We start from the raw sequence: 20,496 nt of genomic DNA, 5'->3' as shown, positions 1-20,496 counted from the left end.
GTAATATAATAATATGTTAATAGAAAAAGCAATACTCTAGATTATTTGCAAGACAAAACAAACAAAAACAGAAATAGTAGTGAAGAATTGATTTGAAAAATCAGCTTTTTGCATTTTTTCCCCCCTCTTCATAGGTTTCAGCGTTTTGGAATGTTTAATATTTTCATAAACCCAATTATAGTTGGTCTGAAAGGTTCAATAATTGCTTCGGAGTCTTCGGAGAGTATAACTCGTTGCTCACTTGATAACAGACGATACTTTAAATAAAGTACTTCCGGAACCTCCCACGTGGCGTCGCTGTTTGTTTCGCCGCCGCCGCCGGTCCGCGTGACGTCACATGTAAACACCACCAGCACCCATGGCCTGCAGGTCCTCCTGACCCAGTCAGCTGAGCAGCCATGCTACGAATACGGTACCGCGTGAGATACAGCACGCCGGGCGTCGTCGCTGCGAGGCTGTTTTCTTCCGGTCCGGCCAAGAACCCCGTCGTGTTTTTGGACATCGAGGCCGACAGTGAGCCTCTCGGAAGGATAACCATCGAGGTAGCTAGCTGGCGTTAGCCCCTCCCCGCCCCAATCTACCTGCAGCTTGTCTCGCACTTCTCAAATATGTTCAGATAAGGACGCGATAAGCATATATATATTCACGCGTATATTTTAATGTCATTTGTGTTATCTTACAGTTGAATGCAGATGTCGTGCCAAAGACTGCAGGTATGTTTAAAATGTTTATTTTATTTTAACTCAGCTGCTGAATATCACTTATTTACATTTGTTTAATTCACCATTTGCAGAAGTGCTTGACTTGTTATAATGATTATGTAATCAATAATCACACTATTTTCACAGCAAACTTCCGCGCACTGTGCACGGGGGAACCTGGCTTCGGATTCAAGGGATCTGTTTTCCACAGGGTCATACCTGAGTTTATGTGTCAGGTAAGAGTTACAGTAAAGATGGAGGCGCACTGGATGTGTTCGCCATGTTGTCTGTTGCTGTGTTTTCTGTTTCAGGGGGGAGATTTCACCAACCACAACGGCACAGGAGGGAAATCTATATACGGGAAGACATTCAAAGATGAAAACTTCATATTAAAACACACTGGTCCAGGTACATCTCCACAGCTTCGCTGATACCATTTTTATTGTACTACTTTATCTCTGTTTCGATAGGACCAAACAAACAATCCTTTAACCATGCATACAGCTTTGTATGAGGGCTGTCGCATTATCAGATGTTCACAACACAGTTATAATGTCCAAAAGAATTTATAACAATATTATCATATCTCTTTAAAAAAACATCATATTCATCTTCAACTTTGTTTATTGCCCGTTTTGTGTCTTAAATTAATTAAATGTATTTGTATGTGGGGTGGTGGAGACGAAACAAGAAACAGCAATAATTTAAGAGATGGCATTATTAATATTATTATGTGTGTATTATTAAGATGTTATCCAATATTGCCTTTAAATAAATACCATCGCAAATACGGAAATATCTCGTCCCCCCTACTTTGTATTATGATCATGTTTTAAGTGGCAAACCTCAAGACGACAAAAACACAGCTACTTGGTTACTTGTCTGGTTTGTGTATCTGTTGGAGACAATGCAGCAACAATTAGCTCATTGAGGGAAAATGCCACGCATTCTGTTTTCAATGTTTACTATTTTATAATAAAATCAACAACTTAATCTATTAGGAAAATAGTTGTAAACTGCAGCTCTTTTATATTTTGACATACTATATGTGTGTGTGTGTGTGTGTGTATATATATATATATATATATATATATATATATATATATATCTCTCACTTCCCTCGCCTCCTAACAGTATAATGTCCCAGGTTTATATATTTGAATATAGCAGCCTCTCCACTAGATGGCAGTGCCTAATGTCATGCAGCACTAAAGAACCACTGTCTACTGTGTCTTTGCAATCCCCAGGTGATATATTACCTACTTTTTAGTGAGTCAAAATAACTCCTTTTCTTGAATGAACCTAATCCACATGCTGGTTACTTGCTGCTCCATATTAAAGTGTGGTATTATCACAGTTTGCTTTTCAGGAGAGACAAACGGCCTCTTCTCTTTTCCTCTGGCCTAAATCATATTGGGTTATTGGTCAAGATCATGTTGACTGTATCACATTTAATTTACTTTCTTGTGACTTTTTTGTTTATCGTTGCAGGAACACTTTCGATGGCAAATTCAGGGCCAAACACCAACGGCTCCCAGTTCTTCATCTGTACGAATAAAACTGAATGGTAAATCCTTTTGTAGAACTTTTTAATCCGTCATTTCACCTCGGCCACTCATCTCACCACATCCAGTTCCCATCACTTCACAGCTGCTGAAGTCCCATTTGGTCTCTTCTTTTGACAGGCTTGATGGTAAACACGTGGTGTTCGGGCAGGTGAAGGACGGTATGGACGTGGTCACCAAGATGGAATCGTTTGGTTTACATGACGGCGGTGTGATTAAAACAATTCTCATCACTGACAGTGGGGAGATCCCCCAAGATCACACAAGGACTTCTGTCGGATGACTCGGGATGCAACCAGTCTGTATTTGCTTCATCTTTCACCCGTGTTCATGATGCTTTCAAGGAGGAACCGTCACCTGTGATCCTGCTCATCCCTAAAAACTGATATTTTTACTTTTTATTATGATTTTAGAAGATATCTCGCTTTTCCGAGTTTAAACTTTGAACCGTGCTTTGTGTACAAGCAAGTAGTCCGCTTTGTAAAATGTTCTTATTGTGCAATTACTCTCTATTTACAGCCAAATAAAATGATGATGTTTTCAGATTTGACTGGCACTAGTCTTCGTACAGGACATTTTCTCTCATGTGCCACCGGCCCTGCTGGTTTTAAAGCTTCCTGGAAATGGTCCAGCAGCTTTTTTTAGACAGGCTCTCCACTGCGATTGACTTCCCGTCCATCGGTGCAGGATGTGACATCATTCGACATCCACATACAGTGGAGCTGAAATATCACTTGAATGCAGTTGACAGATGATAGCACTGCGGGCGTAAGCCTCATTGGACACGGTGCATGAAGATGATTTTGTCTGCTGGAACCATAAAGGAACCTAAAAATGCCTTCAGCTTGTTCGTGGGCTGCTCTTCCTTCACTGCTCTTTTATTCAAAGTGTCTGGAGGAGGGAAAGGGAGGCGAGGACATATCTGAAAGTCAGAGACTGGGTGGTGCTGCTTATCGTGCTAATACTTTATGAAAGAAAATAATGAAGTGACGCAAAAAAAAAAGCAGCTTTTGCCCATAAATGAAACCATATGCGCACTGACCTTCCACCGTTTGTTTGAATTCTCCGATTACATTGTTGCTATAGAGACTTCTCAGCTCTCGCTCTGTTTGAGCAAGAGATGTTGTAACAAACTTGATATAATTTGGGGTCCCCACCCTCCGGTTTAGTTTGAGTTATTTGGAATGCTTTACCAATATTGCTCATGGAAACTTGGCTCCGAACACGACGGTGCTGTGGCCAATGTTAAATACACATGCAACACAATGACATCTACAACTGGTACAAGCTGGTTATTGTGCTGTAAATGTCTCTGTTTATCACACAGTGCCCCCATGTCAGCTGGTGTGTCCTTTTTTTGTGTTTGAGTTTTCCTCTCCGCAGTTTGACTCAAAAGTGTTGAAATCGAGTCCCGTCAGCTCGATGTGTCTGTTATCTTTCAGCACTTTCACAGGGAGTGAAAAACAAGTTTTACAAGCCCCCCCTCACCCTCCTATTACACAACCACCATGAATAAACCATTAAACACCTCTTTATCATAATCTATACGCTCAGTCTTGCGTAAGTCTTTGAGCTTGCAGTAAAAAACAACACATGCATAACGAATGTAATGAATATTATGCAGGCAGGAGCTCTCAGAAAACCAGCTTATGTATGAAGCTCCAGAGGGAACACCCCCCAGATACTGGTAACTGAACAACAATGAACCCAAACAAATGAAACCACAGAAAACAAGCACTCCTAATTCAATATGACTTTAATTCATCAAACTCTCAACAGGAACTAAAATGTTTTCCCAACTAACAAATAAGGCACATTTTGGAATGCCATTCCATGGACATGAAAAACAGACCTGTGGTCTCCTCTCGAAACCATGGCTGTCCTTGTTTCCCCAAATCATCGTCTTTCCTACCTCACGCCTGTGTTCTGTCCAATTCAAAGTATAACATTATTGCGATATTGCAATACAAACATCTCAAGTGATACAGACAGTAGAGAAAACAAACATTAACTTTCCAAATTGACCACAAGTGTTAACACATTGCATTCAGTAAATATGTATTATTCATAGAGGCTATAAATGAAATACTTCAAGACTAATAACAATCAGAAGTTGCTGATAATGTTAAAAACAATATGTACTGTAGCAAACTACTGTAAAATATTTAAATAAGTATACATTGCACAAAATAATATTTAATTCAAAACCAAACACATGCACATGCCAACTCTAAAATAGTTATTTGTCACACACGCTTTCCTTGACAACAGTATACACTCCCTAAACTACGAATAACACTGTAACATTTTATAATAGTTTCTTGTCATTGCTGCTTTTAGCAAACTACATCTCACAGTTTAACGTGCTTATACAGTGGTGAGTAGCCGTCACTAATTCAGAAATATTTCTGCACGTTAACACAATATATATCTTCATAATATTGTTTACAAAATTAATACATGCAACTGTATGGATGTAAATGGCAGCTCATAATTAGTTACATATAGCAACTGAATAACATTGTGACTTATTCAACACTGATAACATTAGAACAAAACACAAACATACAATGGCTTACAATTGAGAAAGGGTATTAATTATGTACCAGCTTTTTTTTATAATACTCTATGTAGACATCAATATTTTCCTTCTTAGTGTAACTTTGTTGCATATTCTATACAAAAAGTGTTGTAAAAAATCTTTCCATAAATATTTCTGTAGGATAACCCCTCAGATTACTGTAAAACATAAAGGAAAAAAAACTCCCAGCTTTGTTTATTTCTCAGCAATAGGCCCTTCACACGAAAAACACTTTAATATTGCATAACACTTTAAAAGAGCTACTATCCTTGATAATGATCGCCATCAAATATATACATAAAAGTCTTTCTTTGTCAGGGAAATAAAGTTTTTGCAGATTGCTGTAACATGTTCAACATCTATCAAGTGTTCCAAAATACACATCTCATTCATAGAAAATAACACATTTGAACTGAAAAGGTACTAGAAAAGTCAAGTATATGCATTCAAGACATTATGTCTGAAAGCAGAGATATTTCTTTCTTTTTTTCAAATGTATTCCATCAACTGCTTCCATTGGCTCTTAATTTGCCATTTAAAATGGCTTCCTCATAAAAAATCTCTGGGCTCAATCACTATTGTGCCAGAACTCTGTGAATCACAAAACCATTGTTACTTGTTTATGAGCTTAGTTCATAAGGCAATCGTTGGTATCTATTTCTCTCACTCCAGCCACATGGCGCGATGTGGACAGTACGCTTCAGACCTGTTAGGTTAGTAATACGATGTTAACAGTAAGAAGATGGATTGTTCCCAACTAAAATGAGAATCTTTCATTCAGAATCGGTCTTTAACGCATGGTAATATACTTGCGCACATTCTACCTTTTAAAGGGGCACTCCACGAATGTGGCTCATGAAGTTCAGTGTACTCATCAAAGGGGGTACTCCTCAGACTGTGAAGTCCTGGAGGAGTAAATAACCCTGGTGATGTCATCACAGTTATCTCTGCGTGGGCTTGAAGACCCATTTTTTTTAAAAAGAAGCCTGCGTTACAAACTGGAGGTGGGGGAGTTTGCAAGATGTGGTCATTTTACCAGTTAGTGGAAATCTTCTGAAAGATGCTATTCAGTTGCATTATGGGAAAGGTAGGATCCAGCATTTTAGAATTTAAGCCACAACAAGGAATCCAAGTTTTGAGAGTTTAGCCTCTGCTATTCTTTATTGTTTCTGGCGAGCCTCTTAACTTTGTGGAACTGCACGACTAAATCACTGGAGTGCCCCTTTAACTTTAACTTTACAGATGGAACTGAGCTGAATGTCTCCAAACTGTAAGGAACCATCGTCTGCCACTGCAATCTTTCCCACTAAGACATGTGAACCATGACCCACGGTACCTTGGATGAACACAACCACCATAGATTAAAATAACAAAGAGTGAGGTCCACAGTTTCATGAGCGACTCCGTTCTGTTGTGAGGATCGACTAAGAAATAACATCTATGTGGATATTCCATGACAACAGACCACAGTAGGATTGTTTTTGCCAGCTGGAAATGCTGTTTCAGTCTGTGCCTCCAACTCAGCAAACCGTGTTGAAGCGAACACCCACCATGCCAGTACAAACTAATAGATGAACTGTGTCATTTTCTTGTCCGTTGTCACATCTTGAACCTGCATTATTAAACTTACTCTGCATCACAGTTAGCACATGCATGTATACTGCCCTATCCGCATGTCTTTCCCCAATTGCAAATGGCCTCCCATAGTCCTGACACTTCAGCATGATTTAAATCTTTTTAAGGCACAGTATGTTACAGTATAAAATATCGTCAACCAGCTTTTATAAGGCTAGATATACAGTACGTATAAAATAGTTCACAATTTCTATCACAAGGTTCCTTGAAAGGCAGGTTTCTAAAAGTCAAAGCTACATTAATTTCCACTGTAGTGCTTTCGACCGCACGGTGATATATGTAAACAGGATGTGAACTTCTCTTCTCTTAAAGACATTGGTTTATAATAGTAGGCAAAAATAGTATAAGTGTAAACTTAATTCATCGTCACTTTCAATACGTCCTTGAATCTTCAGCGTCACAACATTACAAATCCATCCTCCTATGTTTAATCTTATTGTTTTCTCTCAACCGACCTGAAGATCACTGCAGTTCTCCAAAACGTCACCTCCCTCTGGACACTCTTCACTCTGCAATCAGCTGCTGGACGTTGTTTTTTTTAAGGGTGCAAGCTCTTGGGAAAGTTTCCATTCCTTCACTGACTCAACTAAGGCTGCAGGCATCAACTGGCACTCACTCCAATGTGAACTCAGATGTCTCTTTCCAACCAACGGCTTCTTTGTATTTGACTAATGTGTGGTTCAAATCTAGTCAGGCCTTACATGTGACCAGTTGAATCACGTTTGACAACGCTAATCAAAATGTTGCAAGCAGCAAATTCTATTTTTAAGCGCTTTGAAAATAAATTGAATATTCAACACTGGAGAGAAACTGTGTGGACGGCAAGATTATTGGTACCAAAACTAGTGTTTTCCTACAGCTCCTTATCAGTTGACCATAAAGTGTTTTGAAAAGAACACAATTTGCCTATTTGACATCTCTACGTATCTAACACTATAGATAATTGAGAACTTATGTGGCAGCAAAAATATTCTAGAAAGGGGTGAAAAAACCTTTTCTGTTAGCGATGCACTAAATCTAGACAAGGAGCGACTGAACCTACAGTAGTTTCTAAAGACACGTGGAAGCAGTTACACAATAATATAATATATACAAACATAAAAATAAAAAAACATTTCTTTATGTCCCAGTTAAAACTCAAATTGCACACTAGAAAACAAGAAAAATAAATAGGCCAAATGTAAGCTAGGGATGTATGGCACATTGTCCCAAAGTTAATTCACAGTTAATAAGATGTGCTGTTGACCCGAATACGGCAAGACATCAAAGGCCTTGTATACATTATACCATCACGAGAGGCCCGGATTAAACGTTCGTCACATTACTACACATTTCACTGGAAGGCTGATCTCTGTAAACACAAAGTCAACAAACCTCATGGTGAGGTAACGTATTGAGACCAATAATGTCAGTGACACCATTGAAATACATGCTAATTTATCAATGCATGATTTGTTGTTGTTAAACATCGAGTTGGATCAAAAGGGGTTATGTGGATTCTGATACGTGAGGCACAAAAAAAGTCACTGATTTTGGCAAGTTTTTGCTTTTGATGAAGAGCACTTGGAGAGATTGATCCTAAGTTAACATGTTCCTCTTATTCCTGGATATAATCTTCAATATTGTCACTGAAAAAAAAGCACGGTTGAGTAGAGGGACAGAGGATGAGAGCTACTGTCTATAATTGAGTCTTCTAAGAGAAGAGGGGAAGATGTGAGGAGGAAAGGCTGCCATGTTGTGTGCAGGGCAGGGATGAGGGAAACCTGAAGTGAGGAGAGGAAGTTAACAGCCTTGATGGAGGATGAGCTAAAGGACTTGGGACACAAAAGTTGCTCTCTGACTCTGAATAAAGATGATTATTGCACACGGCGGCAGTAGTAGCCCAGGACTTTACATTTCTCGCACAGGTGTTGCGGGTGCTCCTTACTCTGGTCAGAAACATCCAGGCCATCCGGCTTCTCTAAAGGGCGCTGAGGACACAAACAGAGAACCAATAATGAGTCATATTAAACACTGAAGAAAGCCAACCAAGCAGCACACCCATAAACCTCGGAGTTATGCAAGCAGTTTTTCTGGCACCAGATTCCACTTAGCTATTCGCCCAACTACTTTGGCCGCCAACGTTACGCATATTCTTCACAACCCAGACGTGTAATGAACACAATTAGTTTCAGAGATATGGCAGTACATCATCAGCTCTGGAAACTCGAAGCACGCTTTAACAACCTGGTATTAAAGAAAAAGATCCCGTATGCATTTGATCATGATGACCTTTATGGAAATATCAGCAAACTGCTGCATTAATGGCTTTCTTGGAATAATTATCGAGGACAAAGGAAATCTATCTGGGCAAGCACATTTCGAGGTTATTTTAACAATCTGTCTGGAAAATTGTATTTCTCAAATATTGTTCTTTTCCTGTTAGAGCTTTTTCTTTCTTTCTTCTTTTTAAACAAAACCACAATTTATTCAAAGTGGTCGAACTAAAGGAAACAGGGTTACCATGGGTCACCACAGAGAGATATTTCAGTCGTCCACTAATGACTCTGCCAGGAAGTGTTGAGACTTTACTATTGGCGCGTCAAAGACATCAGGTCCTTGAGAAAAGCGGGAAAATCGGATGCATATTTGATGGGGTCCCGTCAGCAGTTTGAAGGTACTGGGTTCAAGCCCCTGCACTGCAGGCATCTTCCCTTTTGAAGCATCCTTGAGCGAGAAACTCAAGCTCAGTCGAATCTGCTCTGTAGCTGAAGCTGCAGTCCGAGCCCTTTCAATTTGGAGAAAGGGAAAAGAGATCGGACAACAACTTAAAAATGAGTTACTAGCTGCAACAGCAATGCTGTTGACTTCACCATGTGAGCCTGTGTGTCATCACGGCAAGAATTGGTCCTGGAGACACCTATTACCACCACAGAGGCGGTGTTGATACGTCTGTGGGCCAATTTTGTGATGCAACTATGCACAAAACATTACAGATGTGTATTTGAGATAAAAAACAAAACAAAGGGTTGTCTGAGCAAAGGCGCTGGATGTAGGAGCTAGGAAGTGTGGAAGGGGCCACTCGCCACCCATTTTTTTCCCATGGCCTGATTTTGCTGTCACGGTTGTTGTGATCCATTACGGCATGGTCTCTTGTTTTGTTCGGTATAGTTTAACACCGAAGCAGGAATAAACATTTTTTGTTTTTGTTTTGGGCTTCAGGGGTGTTGCTCAAACGGACAAAAATGTGATGATATGTTTTTAAGTCTTACTTCTGCAAAGCTTCCACTGAACACAAGGTTAAGGCAAAGTCTAACATCTATGTAGCCTGAAAGGCAAATCCAGTATAAATAAATACCCATTGCTCAGAAAGATCAAAGGCCCAGTCCCAACACAAAGTGGCAAAGCACATTTTGTTTGTGCATCTTGGTGAATGAAATTGTCTGTGCTTGAGGCTTGGTGACGTAGTGACTACTCTCAGGCCTAGATAGGGAATGACTGTAGTTGGCGAGCTAATAGCTAACACGCAAGCAAGCTAGGTACATGCTAGCACTAGTCAGTCAATGTAGCTCTCGGAGCTCCTTTCTATTGTCTTTGTACTGTGACGTTTATTGCCCCGTGGCCTTTTGTTCTCAGGACTTTACACCATTTCATTCATAGAGTAAAGAGTGCAAAAGAGTTCTCTGAGCTAGAAAACTTACTAACTGTCATGTAAATAGCTTTAACTGTCAGTTAGCATGCTCGTTAGCATGATCACTAAAAGGTCCCTTGATTGAACGGCTTGCTATCGGTCAACGTAGAAAGTTAATGCGTCAAAGTTTAGCGAGGTTAAACTCACAAGAAGATTTGCGGAGACTTTCTTTGCCCACTGCAGCTAAATCCACAGAAATGTTACACGGTTGAGTTTAATCAGTGAATCCAAGAAATATATTTCCCACCAGATATTTTATGCATGTGAATGGGATTGTAAAATACATATTCAGGTAATTTATGGGAATGCGCAGGGCACGAGGGAGCCTTGCTGAGAAGCTGAACTCTTTGATACTCGAGGACACAGAGGTTAGTGGTCCATTTCAAACGCTGACAGCAGGGAAATATGTTAAGTGGGTGACATTGCAAATGCATGGAATTCGCTCGCCTGTGTGTAGCGTTGCCACAAGACAGAGGCAAAGAATGAAGAGTGAAGTTTTCTCACCAGTGACCTCCATGGAAAGAAATGCATGCAGTCTTCCTCCCAGGCTTTTTAAAGAGTATAGTACTGTTCTTGGTTAGGATCTTACACGGGTGAAGATGCATATGCACAGACAACAGTAATGATTGCAATAATTAACAATTGTAGTAATGTAGGCTAAGCATTAAAAGTTCAACGTTTGGAATTCACAGCAAACAGCTATTGTTTTTGAAAAGTCACAGTTGAGTAGTGTCTTCCTGAGCAGACAATGAAGTTGCTCTCCCTCTGTGTATCTTGTAATCCAAGTTTTTCCTTGCTTTGTTGACATAGTCGCCATGTCGAGAGGGGTAATACAAATGCTCCCAATCCCAAATATTTCACCTTAAACCCTCTATTGTTGGGAAATGGTGTGACTTATTGCCAGACATCTCGGGTAAATTTGTCAAGCATCGTCCCTTTCCTGCTTTATGTAAATGTTAGCAGAGTGGCGCATGGTCCTCCGTGGAATGAGCAGGGCTTCAAGCAGTAATCCTAACTTTATTTCAGGAAGTGGAATTGGAAGAATGTGGAAAAGCATAAATATTAAAGGATGAAGGGTTGAGGATAAATATATCTCCAGCTGAAGAAAGCTGAGTGGATTCTTTCTCAGGCAATCCATCTCTTTAGTCAACAGGCTGCGAGGAAGATTTGAGGTTAAAGCTAGGCAGACAGCTCACCAGCACATTCATTCCCCCCTGAGTGTTTGCTGTTCTAAATAACACTTCACAGTGTCTTGTTTAATATGAATTAAAATTTTTTGTATTATTAAATGCCAGAGGAATTCCTCAAGCTGTAAGGCTCAATTACCTCAGCGGTAGTTTGTGTCTGTGAGACGTTAATAAATATTTTTTTTTATTCAATAAACAATCCAAAACCTTTATCAGTCAGGAACCTAAATTAGTTTAGAATTCGAAAAAGCAATTGTTAGTGGTATGATTTCTATTCTGTTTTAATGAGGCCATCTGGAATATCCTCAAGACAACACAGAAATGCAAACCAGAGTCTGGACTCTGTTAACATTATTGAGGCGACTCTACCACTTAAATGTGCATGTTTTTGTTTTTTTACTTTACGGTATTACTGATAATTCCCAGGGCGTGAATGTCATATTGCGGGTACCTGTTTGTGTGGATAGACGTTGATGTGGCATTTGATACATTCTTGTCCCATGTTGGCCCAGGAGTTGCCACTCATCCACTTCCGCTTACACTTGGGGCACTTATACTCTCCGAAGCATCTCTTCTTTCCCTGGTAGGGTGTCAGCCCTTCACCTTTGGGTCTGGCCTGTAAAGAACAGTATGAGTGAATAAAATGAATCCACATGTGAGTTCAGAGTGAGATTTTTAAGAGAACTTCTTGGATAATAACAGATGTTGAGCTTTGACAGCGGGGTGTGTCCATCCTTGTTGTGCTTGTCTATTCAACTTCATCATAGAGCACACTCCTACACACAATATTGGAACAATATGTGGCTGTGTAATTGACATTTACTTCTATTGCAGCTGTGTTAAATTACTCCTCTGATTCTCATGAGGCAGATGATTATAAACTGTCAGCCAGCCATGAAAAAGCATGAGCCTGAGGGCAATATTGTTGGGAGGAGCCGCTGCAATGACTTCATGTTGGCCACTTTCTTTAGGCAGGCTTTCGGTGAAAAGTCAGTTTTTTCCTCTAAAAGCATGCCACACATAAATGTATTGCTGATGTCATCACAAGGATAAATCACAAACGGTCCTCCATCCTGCCCAAAGAAACCCAAATGTATACTGATTAGTAAGTTTGACGGGGCTCGTCATTATCAATTTAAAGTTCCATCGTCAAAAGAATGCAGAAAAATCATCCCAAAACGTACATCTGCCTAGTGTTAGTCACGATTCTCCTAAGGGTAGAGGTGATTTCGCAAAAAGAAATCTTCAATTTGGAGGATAAACATTGGGAATTGAGTAGTGAGAAATCATGGTTATTTTATGTCAAACTTAAAAAAAAAGGCTTTCATGTTCAGATGGAAATCTGATATGGCAAAAGTCCTTTTAATGCACAGCATGTAACTAATGGCAGCCTTCCAGAAGGTTAAGGAAGTCTCTATCTGCGTTCAAAGTGAAATCAGACCTGTCCACTCCACTCATGATTCTCCTGCAAGCCTGCAGATTGTTTTCAGAATCACTTTAACGTCGCCTGCAGATCTGGAAGGGATGTAGGGGTAATGGGGCATTGAGAGTGAGAGGAGGGGTACAATTTGTACCCCGGGTATTCCTTTTATTTATCCCAGCCCATGTGTGAGTAATAGGAACTTTAATCAGGAGCATCTGGCGCTGTCCTTATAGACGTCAGCACCAGCAAGTATGAGCGGCTGTGCTTCAATCTGGCCCCTAAACAGCGTGACCTCAACCCCACTGTCAGCTTCGCATCTCCCACTGTGACGACACGCTGGCTGGAAAATCTGACTTCTGCTGGCCTGCAGAACACCGGTCTATACACACTGACAGGTTTGTCTTGATACAGTCAATGGGCAGTCTCAAAGACTACGCCATGGCAACATTTTGTTGAAAATGATCTAGTTACAATGTGATCAAACAAACAATCTGCCATTTTCAATCCTAAAAACCCAAATGCAAAAAAAAAAAAACTTTCTAGGTTTCTGCTGTGGTAGGACGAACCACTATTCAAATAAAAAGAAATCTGATTAATTTGAAGTTTGAAAAGAAATTATGATCAGAGCACCAGATGTACTACCCAGGTGGTCTAGGCTCAACCCTCGTTATTCATTTGGAAATGCGAACATAGTCAAATTTCCCATTGTGCAAATGAAGAAGAAAAAACATCTCTCCCTGATTCTGCAGCCAGGACTCAGCAGGACAGAAACAGCACTCATCCTCCTCATGACCATTCCTCTCCAGCTCCATGCTGTTTCCAGGGTCTGGCCTTGGCCTTTGGCTGCACGTCATGCTCTGTCTGCAGCTGAGTGCTTTCAGATTAGATACAACCCTGTATGCAATCAATTTGAAGATGCCCCTGATGTACACACAGCAAATGGATTATCTATCCAGATGTGGGAGTAGATACAATCTTGGTGATTAGGTTTCTCAGTTATGTCCAAAAGAGGTTAATAAAGTTTTCAAATACTATATATATATATATATATAGAGAGAGAGAGAGAGAGAGAGAGAGATACCTGATACTTTTAAATAACATCAAATTAATACAGTTGATAAACTCATTAATACGCTTGTAAATTGGTAAACATGCAGTGAAAAAAGCATTGAATGAGCCCATTGTTTATGTAAATATATATCACCTCTGCCTTACATACTGCGCACAAACATTTTGTTTGCAGAAATCCAAACTAATGTCCAATAAGTAGTCTTTATTTGAACATTATACGTCTGAGTATTGTACTCACATTGTGGTCAGTTGGTCTCAGGCCTCTCATGGAGATCTGAGATGAAGAGCGAGTTTCGATTCTGAAGTGATACACTTTTCCGTCACAGTTGGTATTGCACATTTCAAACACGAGGGAACGGATGTCACCATAACATCTGGACTGTTGTGCCGCCACTGTTAGCTGAGGCAAGCTAAGAAATGTGGGTCTAGATTCAAGGCCGCAACTAACGAAGGAAGCTTTTCTTCACACATATACACACACACCAGGCACACACATGCTTTGGCTTGATTTCCAGGAAAATAACTACACTTAGTTGCCTTTAAAGTAACATTTACAAACCATTCACAATACACAGTGCAATAAGTGATTTAATGGAACTGCGTCATCATACCACACAACACTCTGGAGATGAGCCTGCACAGACGGATGTGTTTTCTTTTTCTTTATCTCTACAAATAAAGCCATTCAAGCTGGTGCCATGGTAAGAGCTAAATGGACATATTTGGGTCCGTCAAGTGGAAGCAAAGCTTTAAAACATCAAATCATTGGATGTTGTCCGTGCCAGGAGATGGCGAGCCGTGTCACATCACTTTGCCGGTGCCGACTTTGCATTGAGTCAATGTTTGTTTATGTCCCTGAGGCTAGAGCCCCGCTAGTAAGATAAGGGTCAGTGTGTGGATCGAGGACAGTGTCCACAGCAGCTCCACAACCACAGCGAGTTGACCACATCTTCCTTTGGTCCAGATCCCAGCATGGACCCATCATATCACACACACATGCACACACACTTTGGGTCAGTGAACTGTTAAATGAAGCATATACACATGTGATACACACATCCACTGATGCAATATCTATGCAAAACATGACCACACACAATGTCCTTCTAGCTCCTTGTCCCCTTTAACACTCAGACATACATGCACACACAGACACACAGACACACAGACACACAGACACACACACACACACACACACTCTCTCAACAAATTCCACATCCACAGGTTTTCAGACACTCTCGAGACACAACTGGAAAGTCTCGGCACACTGTTTCCTTCACTACTCCCACTCAGGGTTTAGCCCTGCTACAAGGACACAGATCATTCTTTGGCTTATATTGCAGGATTAATGAGCTCACAAATTGCATTACATAGAATAACAAGAGACCATAAAACAAAAAGGGAGACAACTATGGGACACAAGAGAACAAGATGAACAGAAACAAAAGAAAGCTCATTAAAATTGAGAAAGAATTCACGTCTGAGTTGGATGTGAAACAGCTTCCTGCTCCTCTAGAATCACACTCCAACATCTACACATACACAGAAAAAGAAAAATGAACAAATACCACAAGCCCAACAGTCACTAAGCCAACTGTGTAGAGACCCTCCGATCAGCCCCTCTCAGGAGGGTGGAGAAGGGGAAGGAGAAATTGAGAAGAGGAGGAGGAGGAGGAGGAGGAGGAGGAGGAGGAGGAGGAGGAAATCTAAATCCAAAACAGATGGCCTCCATAGGGGCAGAACACGAGAAACACCGAGAGTCGTCATAAAATTGCTGCTCTGGTTTCAATTAGGACATACATTTTGGGGGGAGAGAGAGAGAGAAAGAGAGAGAGAGAGAGAGAGAGAGAGAGAGAGAGAGAGAGAGAAAGAGAGAGAGAGAGAGAGAAAGAGAGAGAGAGAGAGAGAGAGAGAGCATTAATTAACCTCTCTAGCTTTGGCCACAACTACAGTGGATTGGACTCGTTATCATGTGGAGGAATGTGAAGACGATTCTCTTGGGGGGTTTGGGGGTGATTTTAAAGACACATACGTTGTACAAACTGAATAATACAAGGAAGTTGTGGCAGGTAGATTACTGAATTGGAAGAGGTGTGTTTAAGTGAGCGATCCCGGTCTAGACGACACCCACAGTGAAGGGTAATTCAGGTAATACCGTGAAATTGATTACAAGGTATGCAGCCCAGGCATCTGACTCTGAAATTGCAGTTTGAATACCATCTTGCCACAAAACCATCTTGAAATTCTGCTCTAGTGTAAATCATAAAGAGATGTCTATTACTGACCACCGGGGGGAAAAATGTGGTCCAGACCACTGTCTGAGGCCTAAAGGTGATCTTGCATTTGTGTTGATCTTACATTCCAGGCCGAGAGTAATGACCACTGGACAGACAGCAGACACAAAGCTGAACCCTTAATCCTCTGTCTCCAGCAACAGGATAGGTTAGCCTTAGTTTAGTATTAGACGTCCCTTCCAAGCTAAACCTAAGAGTAATAATTCTAAAAGTCTGCTTCTTTCAAGGTTGTGGATATGGGATTTCATATGTACTGGTCATATTAAGGGCGACATCAACTACAGTTGATTTGGCCTCCACATATTGCCCACAGTCAGTCCGCAGACAACAAATACGAGGAGACAGCGTTGACGGTAAAGCTTTGGTTTTTATGTGAATGCTAGATGCCATTCAGCGGTTTATCTGCCTGCCTCTGTGAGAAAACAAGGGATTCGGTGTGTAAAACAACATTGAGGCTTTGGAAAAGGGTGGGTAGTATGCAACCACTTGTCTGGTCTGCATTTGGAGAGCAGGGTCTTTGTTGGCAAATGCGACTCAGCTTTAATATGAATAATGCCAAGTCTTTAGATATTTGAAATGTCTTCAAATAAACCTCAACATAAAAAAATAGGTGGTTTGTTGGATTCAAGATAGAGAAAAAAAAAAAAAAGTTTTAAGTGCACCATAAAGGATACAAATGTGTCCTTGTGTCAAATATGTTCCAACATAAACCTTAAACAAAGTAATGCCTCATATTTAAGCCAAATTTCTTTCTTCCAGTACAAAATAAAATGTAAAAGGAATAGCGTGCAAGGGGCTTGTTTGTCAGACAACACCAGAAATGCTTGTCGAGTCATTCGGGGCAAATAATACTGTTAAGGTTTAAGTTTGCTTTGTAGGGACCACATGAAGGCATATTCCGAAGATGAAAAGTCACATACTTTTACACATGACATATCGGATGTGGTAATCCTCTCTACATGGCACCTAGAAAAATGGAGAAAAGAAGAAAAAGCACTCTTTGACCCAAGTCTATTTTGTCTTAACAGTTAAATCTTCGTATCCTTGACCATCACTACCCGCGTTATCTGACATTACAGCATCTTAAGATCTGAGGATGCAGTCATCAGTCAGTCAGAACTGAGGGCCAAGTGAGGGTGTGCAGATGGCCACTGCTTTAAGTCTCTCACAAGAATGACACTGTCACTACCTCAGCTGTGTCTCACTGCACACAGAACAAGCATTTTTTTATTGGCTGTTTCCGCTGCTGGTCTAAACAGATCCAACACCATGCCAGAACCTCAGCCAGGTGCATTATGGGGACCATTTATCAATCCCACCATGCACTACAAGCTCTAAATACAGCCACTGTTTTCTGTGGGTCTCTCTTTTTCGCTGCCATCTTTGTCACCTCTCACTCTCTCTCTCTCTCTCACTCTCTCTCGCTCTCTCTCTCTGGACGGCTCCTTTGCTGATGCAGCTGTCTCTTTCTAATGCCTGTAAAGAAAACTGGCTGAGGCTGAAAGTGACGGGAGGAACAGGTGTGCTGTTAAGTGATACATTTGCCTTCCCTTGAGCACAATGCACCTCAGTTCATAACAACAATCTACGGTGGCCAACAAGGTCAATAAGGGGACAAACATGCTGCAGCTTCAGAAACGATGCCAATTTAAAAAGCAACAAATAAAAGTCCAAGACAAATACAACAATGTAAACATTCTGCATAGGAAAAAAACAAACATGTGCTGCAAAAAGCCAAACACCCAACGTCTGGTTGCCTTCTCAGGTCAAAAACCAAGCAGTTTCACTTCGCGCTCCGCTTAGAGGCCTGGAGAACGTCCGTTGTGTTGATTGAATATGCAGCGTTTTCTGCTGGATTTGTTTTTGAGTGTTTTGGTGTGGTTTTGACATTGCAGAATGTCTGTATTTGCAGCGTCTGCTGTTTTATAACACTCAGACAGCATTGTGCATGATGTGTGTCGACCTAGACACTTTAGTAGTTCGGATAATGATACTTCATAATCCCCCTTCTCAAAACTCTCTCAGCCATTGGAAACAATTGCAGAGTTATTACAAAGTAAAGCCATGTTTTTTTTAAGTATCCCAGATAGAGCTGCCTCAATCTTGGCTGGCTGGCACAAGCCCCAAACTGCTGGGCTGCTCCCCAGCGTTCCGTAGCGCTCCGATCTCTAGCTAGCATCTGGAAACCATCAGTGTAAACAAAGGAGCAGCGGAGGAGCTCAGGCCCCGTTCTGCCTCTCCGCATCCCCCAGGGCATCACTCAGAGAGCAACACAAGAACACCATACCAGCCCAGAACCTTTGTGTATTGCATGTCTGCATGCATGTGAGCGCACACACACACACACACACACACACACACACACACACACAAGTGTGTGTCCATGCACATATCTGTGTCTACTCTTTGCGTCTTCATCTCAGGATCTTTATTTGGTTTAGCTGCAGTCCAGAAAGAGATAGATTTACCGATAAAGTGGATGGGGTTCACTCCACAATATTAGCTTTGAGTCTTTTTGAGTTTTTGTTTGGTTTGCTCATTAACCGTAGCATTTCTGATAAGACCTCTAATTGCTTTAATGTGGTTTCAGTTAGCGTTTTGGCCTTAGCGGTCTGTCTGATGAATGCTACATGGGGGAGAGTCAGGAACCTGGCTGTGGTTTAAACCAGAACTGGTTCTCCTCTGTGAAACATCAAGAAAGATCAAAGCGCCAATCATGCCTGATCCTTCTCTGAGACACGACAAGGAAATATTTCCTGAACATTTCATAATAGTGTTTCAGTAACCATATACCCATCAATCATGTGGTTTGGTCTTTTTCAGTACAGCTAAAACATCTAAAATGTGGTTCATGGAGCTTTTAAACACTGAACCTCACACTGAAGCAAACTATGATGCTTGTAAACACACACCGCAGAGGAAAGCAGGCTTTTGCAGTTGTGTCTGCAACCTGTTACGGCAGAAAAGAAAGCATGTTATCAGTCTTGATGGACATGTATGTTTTCACCAAAGATGTGATTTTCACTTTGCTCTAGCAGGATTCCTTCGTAATAATCAGGCGTACAATATTCCCAATCAATGAAATGTGCATGTGTGGCTATGGGGGTACATATTTGGTTAACTACTCTAAAACAGCAGTGACTTATGTTGGCCATAACGGTGGAGGCCACGTTTACAACTGCTGAGATAAGCATTCTTATCTTGCACAGTTGTCTTTACAAAAACACACACTTTGGGTTTATGCACACGCTAACATTTGTGCCACCAAGCTTCACAAATGCATGCATTTATTTTACACATATAAACTTTTTCTCACACAGTATAATATAGAAGAAATTATCATTTAAAATAGACAGATATTCGCACATAATCTCAACCGTACACTATGATTCATTACATTTGACATTTAATACAATATAATGGCACTTACTTATGGCATTTTTGTACTTTGGATTTCTTGAAGAAACGTTACTTTCTTGTTCTTGTTGTTCTGAGTTTGGACTCATGGTTGAATGCACTTATTGTAAATCGCTTGGGATAAAACCATGTAATGTAATGTAAAAAAGAAATAATGCATATTTCTTTAATGCATATTTAATCCAAATGTAATTAATCATATACTCTATCATCCACGTCCATTAATTTCAATATTACTGAGCTACAGTTGGAGAAAAAGTGGTACTTTAATAGATTTAAAGTGTGGTGACAAGCAGAGAGCTGGCACAACAGTGCCACTTTCAATAAGCTATTTGTAACACTTCCCTCTGACTAGGAACTTAATATGCACACACACTTAAATCTGACACTTCAGTTCACATGTTAACTGTCAATTTCTAATGTGCAAATGTTTTATGCATCAATAAAAAAAGACTCAAAAACAAGACTCTAATGTTAGTCAACAAATGGTCTGTGAGCTCATTAGACTTCCCATCAATAGCCAACTAGCACTCGTCTAAACCTGCATTGCATCCTTGTGGGTCAGGGAGCTATTCTTAAAAAGTTTTCATATTCACAAAGCTCTTTATTTGAGCTATTCATATGTGCTTGGCATTCCATTACACTATAAAAAGCAGTTTACTCACAATAGCACATCACTGTGAGGCATTTGTACCTTTGCTTCATGCATCCTGTCCCAGGTCTAACATGTGAGGGAAGCAGCAGAAACAGGGTGAAGTAAAGCGTTATGTAGTGAGGAACGATAACAACCATCGTATCTAATCAAATCCGCAGCTATTTAGAAACCTCAACCTCAACAGGCAACACTTCCTAAAAGGATCACACACCCACATGGACCTGAAACAATGCATAAAATACCACCAATGCAGTCTATTTAAGGTGGACTTTAATACAGTTAAAATGACCTGGAGCT

General features: G+C 40.6%; 2 protein-coding genes across 3 annotated transcripts in view; one reads left to right on the top strand and one right to left on the bottom strand.

Annotated features, from left to right (window-relative positions):
* The first annotated feature begins 335 nt into the window (after positions 1 to 335).
* On the top strand, positions 336 to 2,809 carry ppifa (peptidylprolyl isomerase Fa). 2 transcript variants are annotated; one of them, XM_034552019.1, is made up of 6 exons: positions 336 to 542; positions 683 to 713; positions 849 to 937; positions 1,013 to 1,109; positions 2,193 to 2,268; positions 2,387 to 2,809. In XM_034552019.1, the coding sequence occupies exons 1-6, from the start codon at positions 399 to 401 to the stop codon at positions 2,547 to 2,549; spliced, it is 600 nt and encodes a 199-aa protein (XP_034407910.1). In that variant the 5' UTR covers positions 336 to 398; the 3' UTR covers positions 2,550 to 2,809. The 2 variants fall into 2 exon arrangements, with proteins under 2 accessions (XP_034407910.1, XP_034407909.1); XM_034552018.1 differs by having other exon boundaries at positions 345 to 542; positions 849 to 1,109.
* A 1,196-nt stretch (positions 2,810 to 4,005) lies between these two features.
* zcchc24 (zinc finger, CCHC domain containing 24) overlaps positions 4,006 to 20,496 on the bottom strand; it is a 31,651-nt gene continuing 15,160 nt past the window's right edge. Inside the window, exons 3-4 of the mRNA XM_034551251.1 lie at positions 11,791 to 11,955; positions 4,006 to 8,452 (exon numbers count right to left, since the gene is read on the bottom strand). Coding sequence (XP_034407142.1) covers positions 8,339 to 8,452; positions 11,791 to 11,955 — 279 coding nt within the window. The 3' untranslated portion in view covers positions 4,006 to 8,338. The remainder of the gene's footprint in view (positions 8,453 to 11,790; positions 11,956 to 20,496) is intronic.

Source organism: Cyclopterus lumpus, chromosome 15 (assembly GCF_009769545.1).
Source record: "Cyclopterus lumpus isolate fCycLum1 chromosome 15, fCycLum1.pri, whole genome shotgun sequence".
NCBI classification, from domain to species: Eukaryota; Metazoa; Chordata; class Actinopteri; order Perciformes; family Cyclopteridae; genus Cyclopterus; species Cyclopterus lumpus.
Note: the sequence above shows the minus strand (reverse complement) of the source record. Positions and strands in the feature narration are given on the sequence as shown.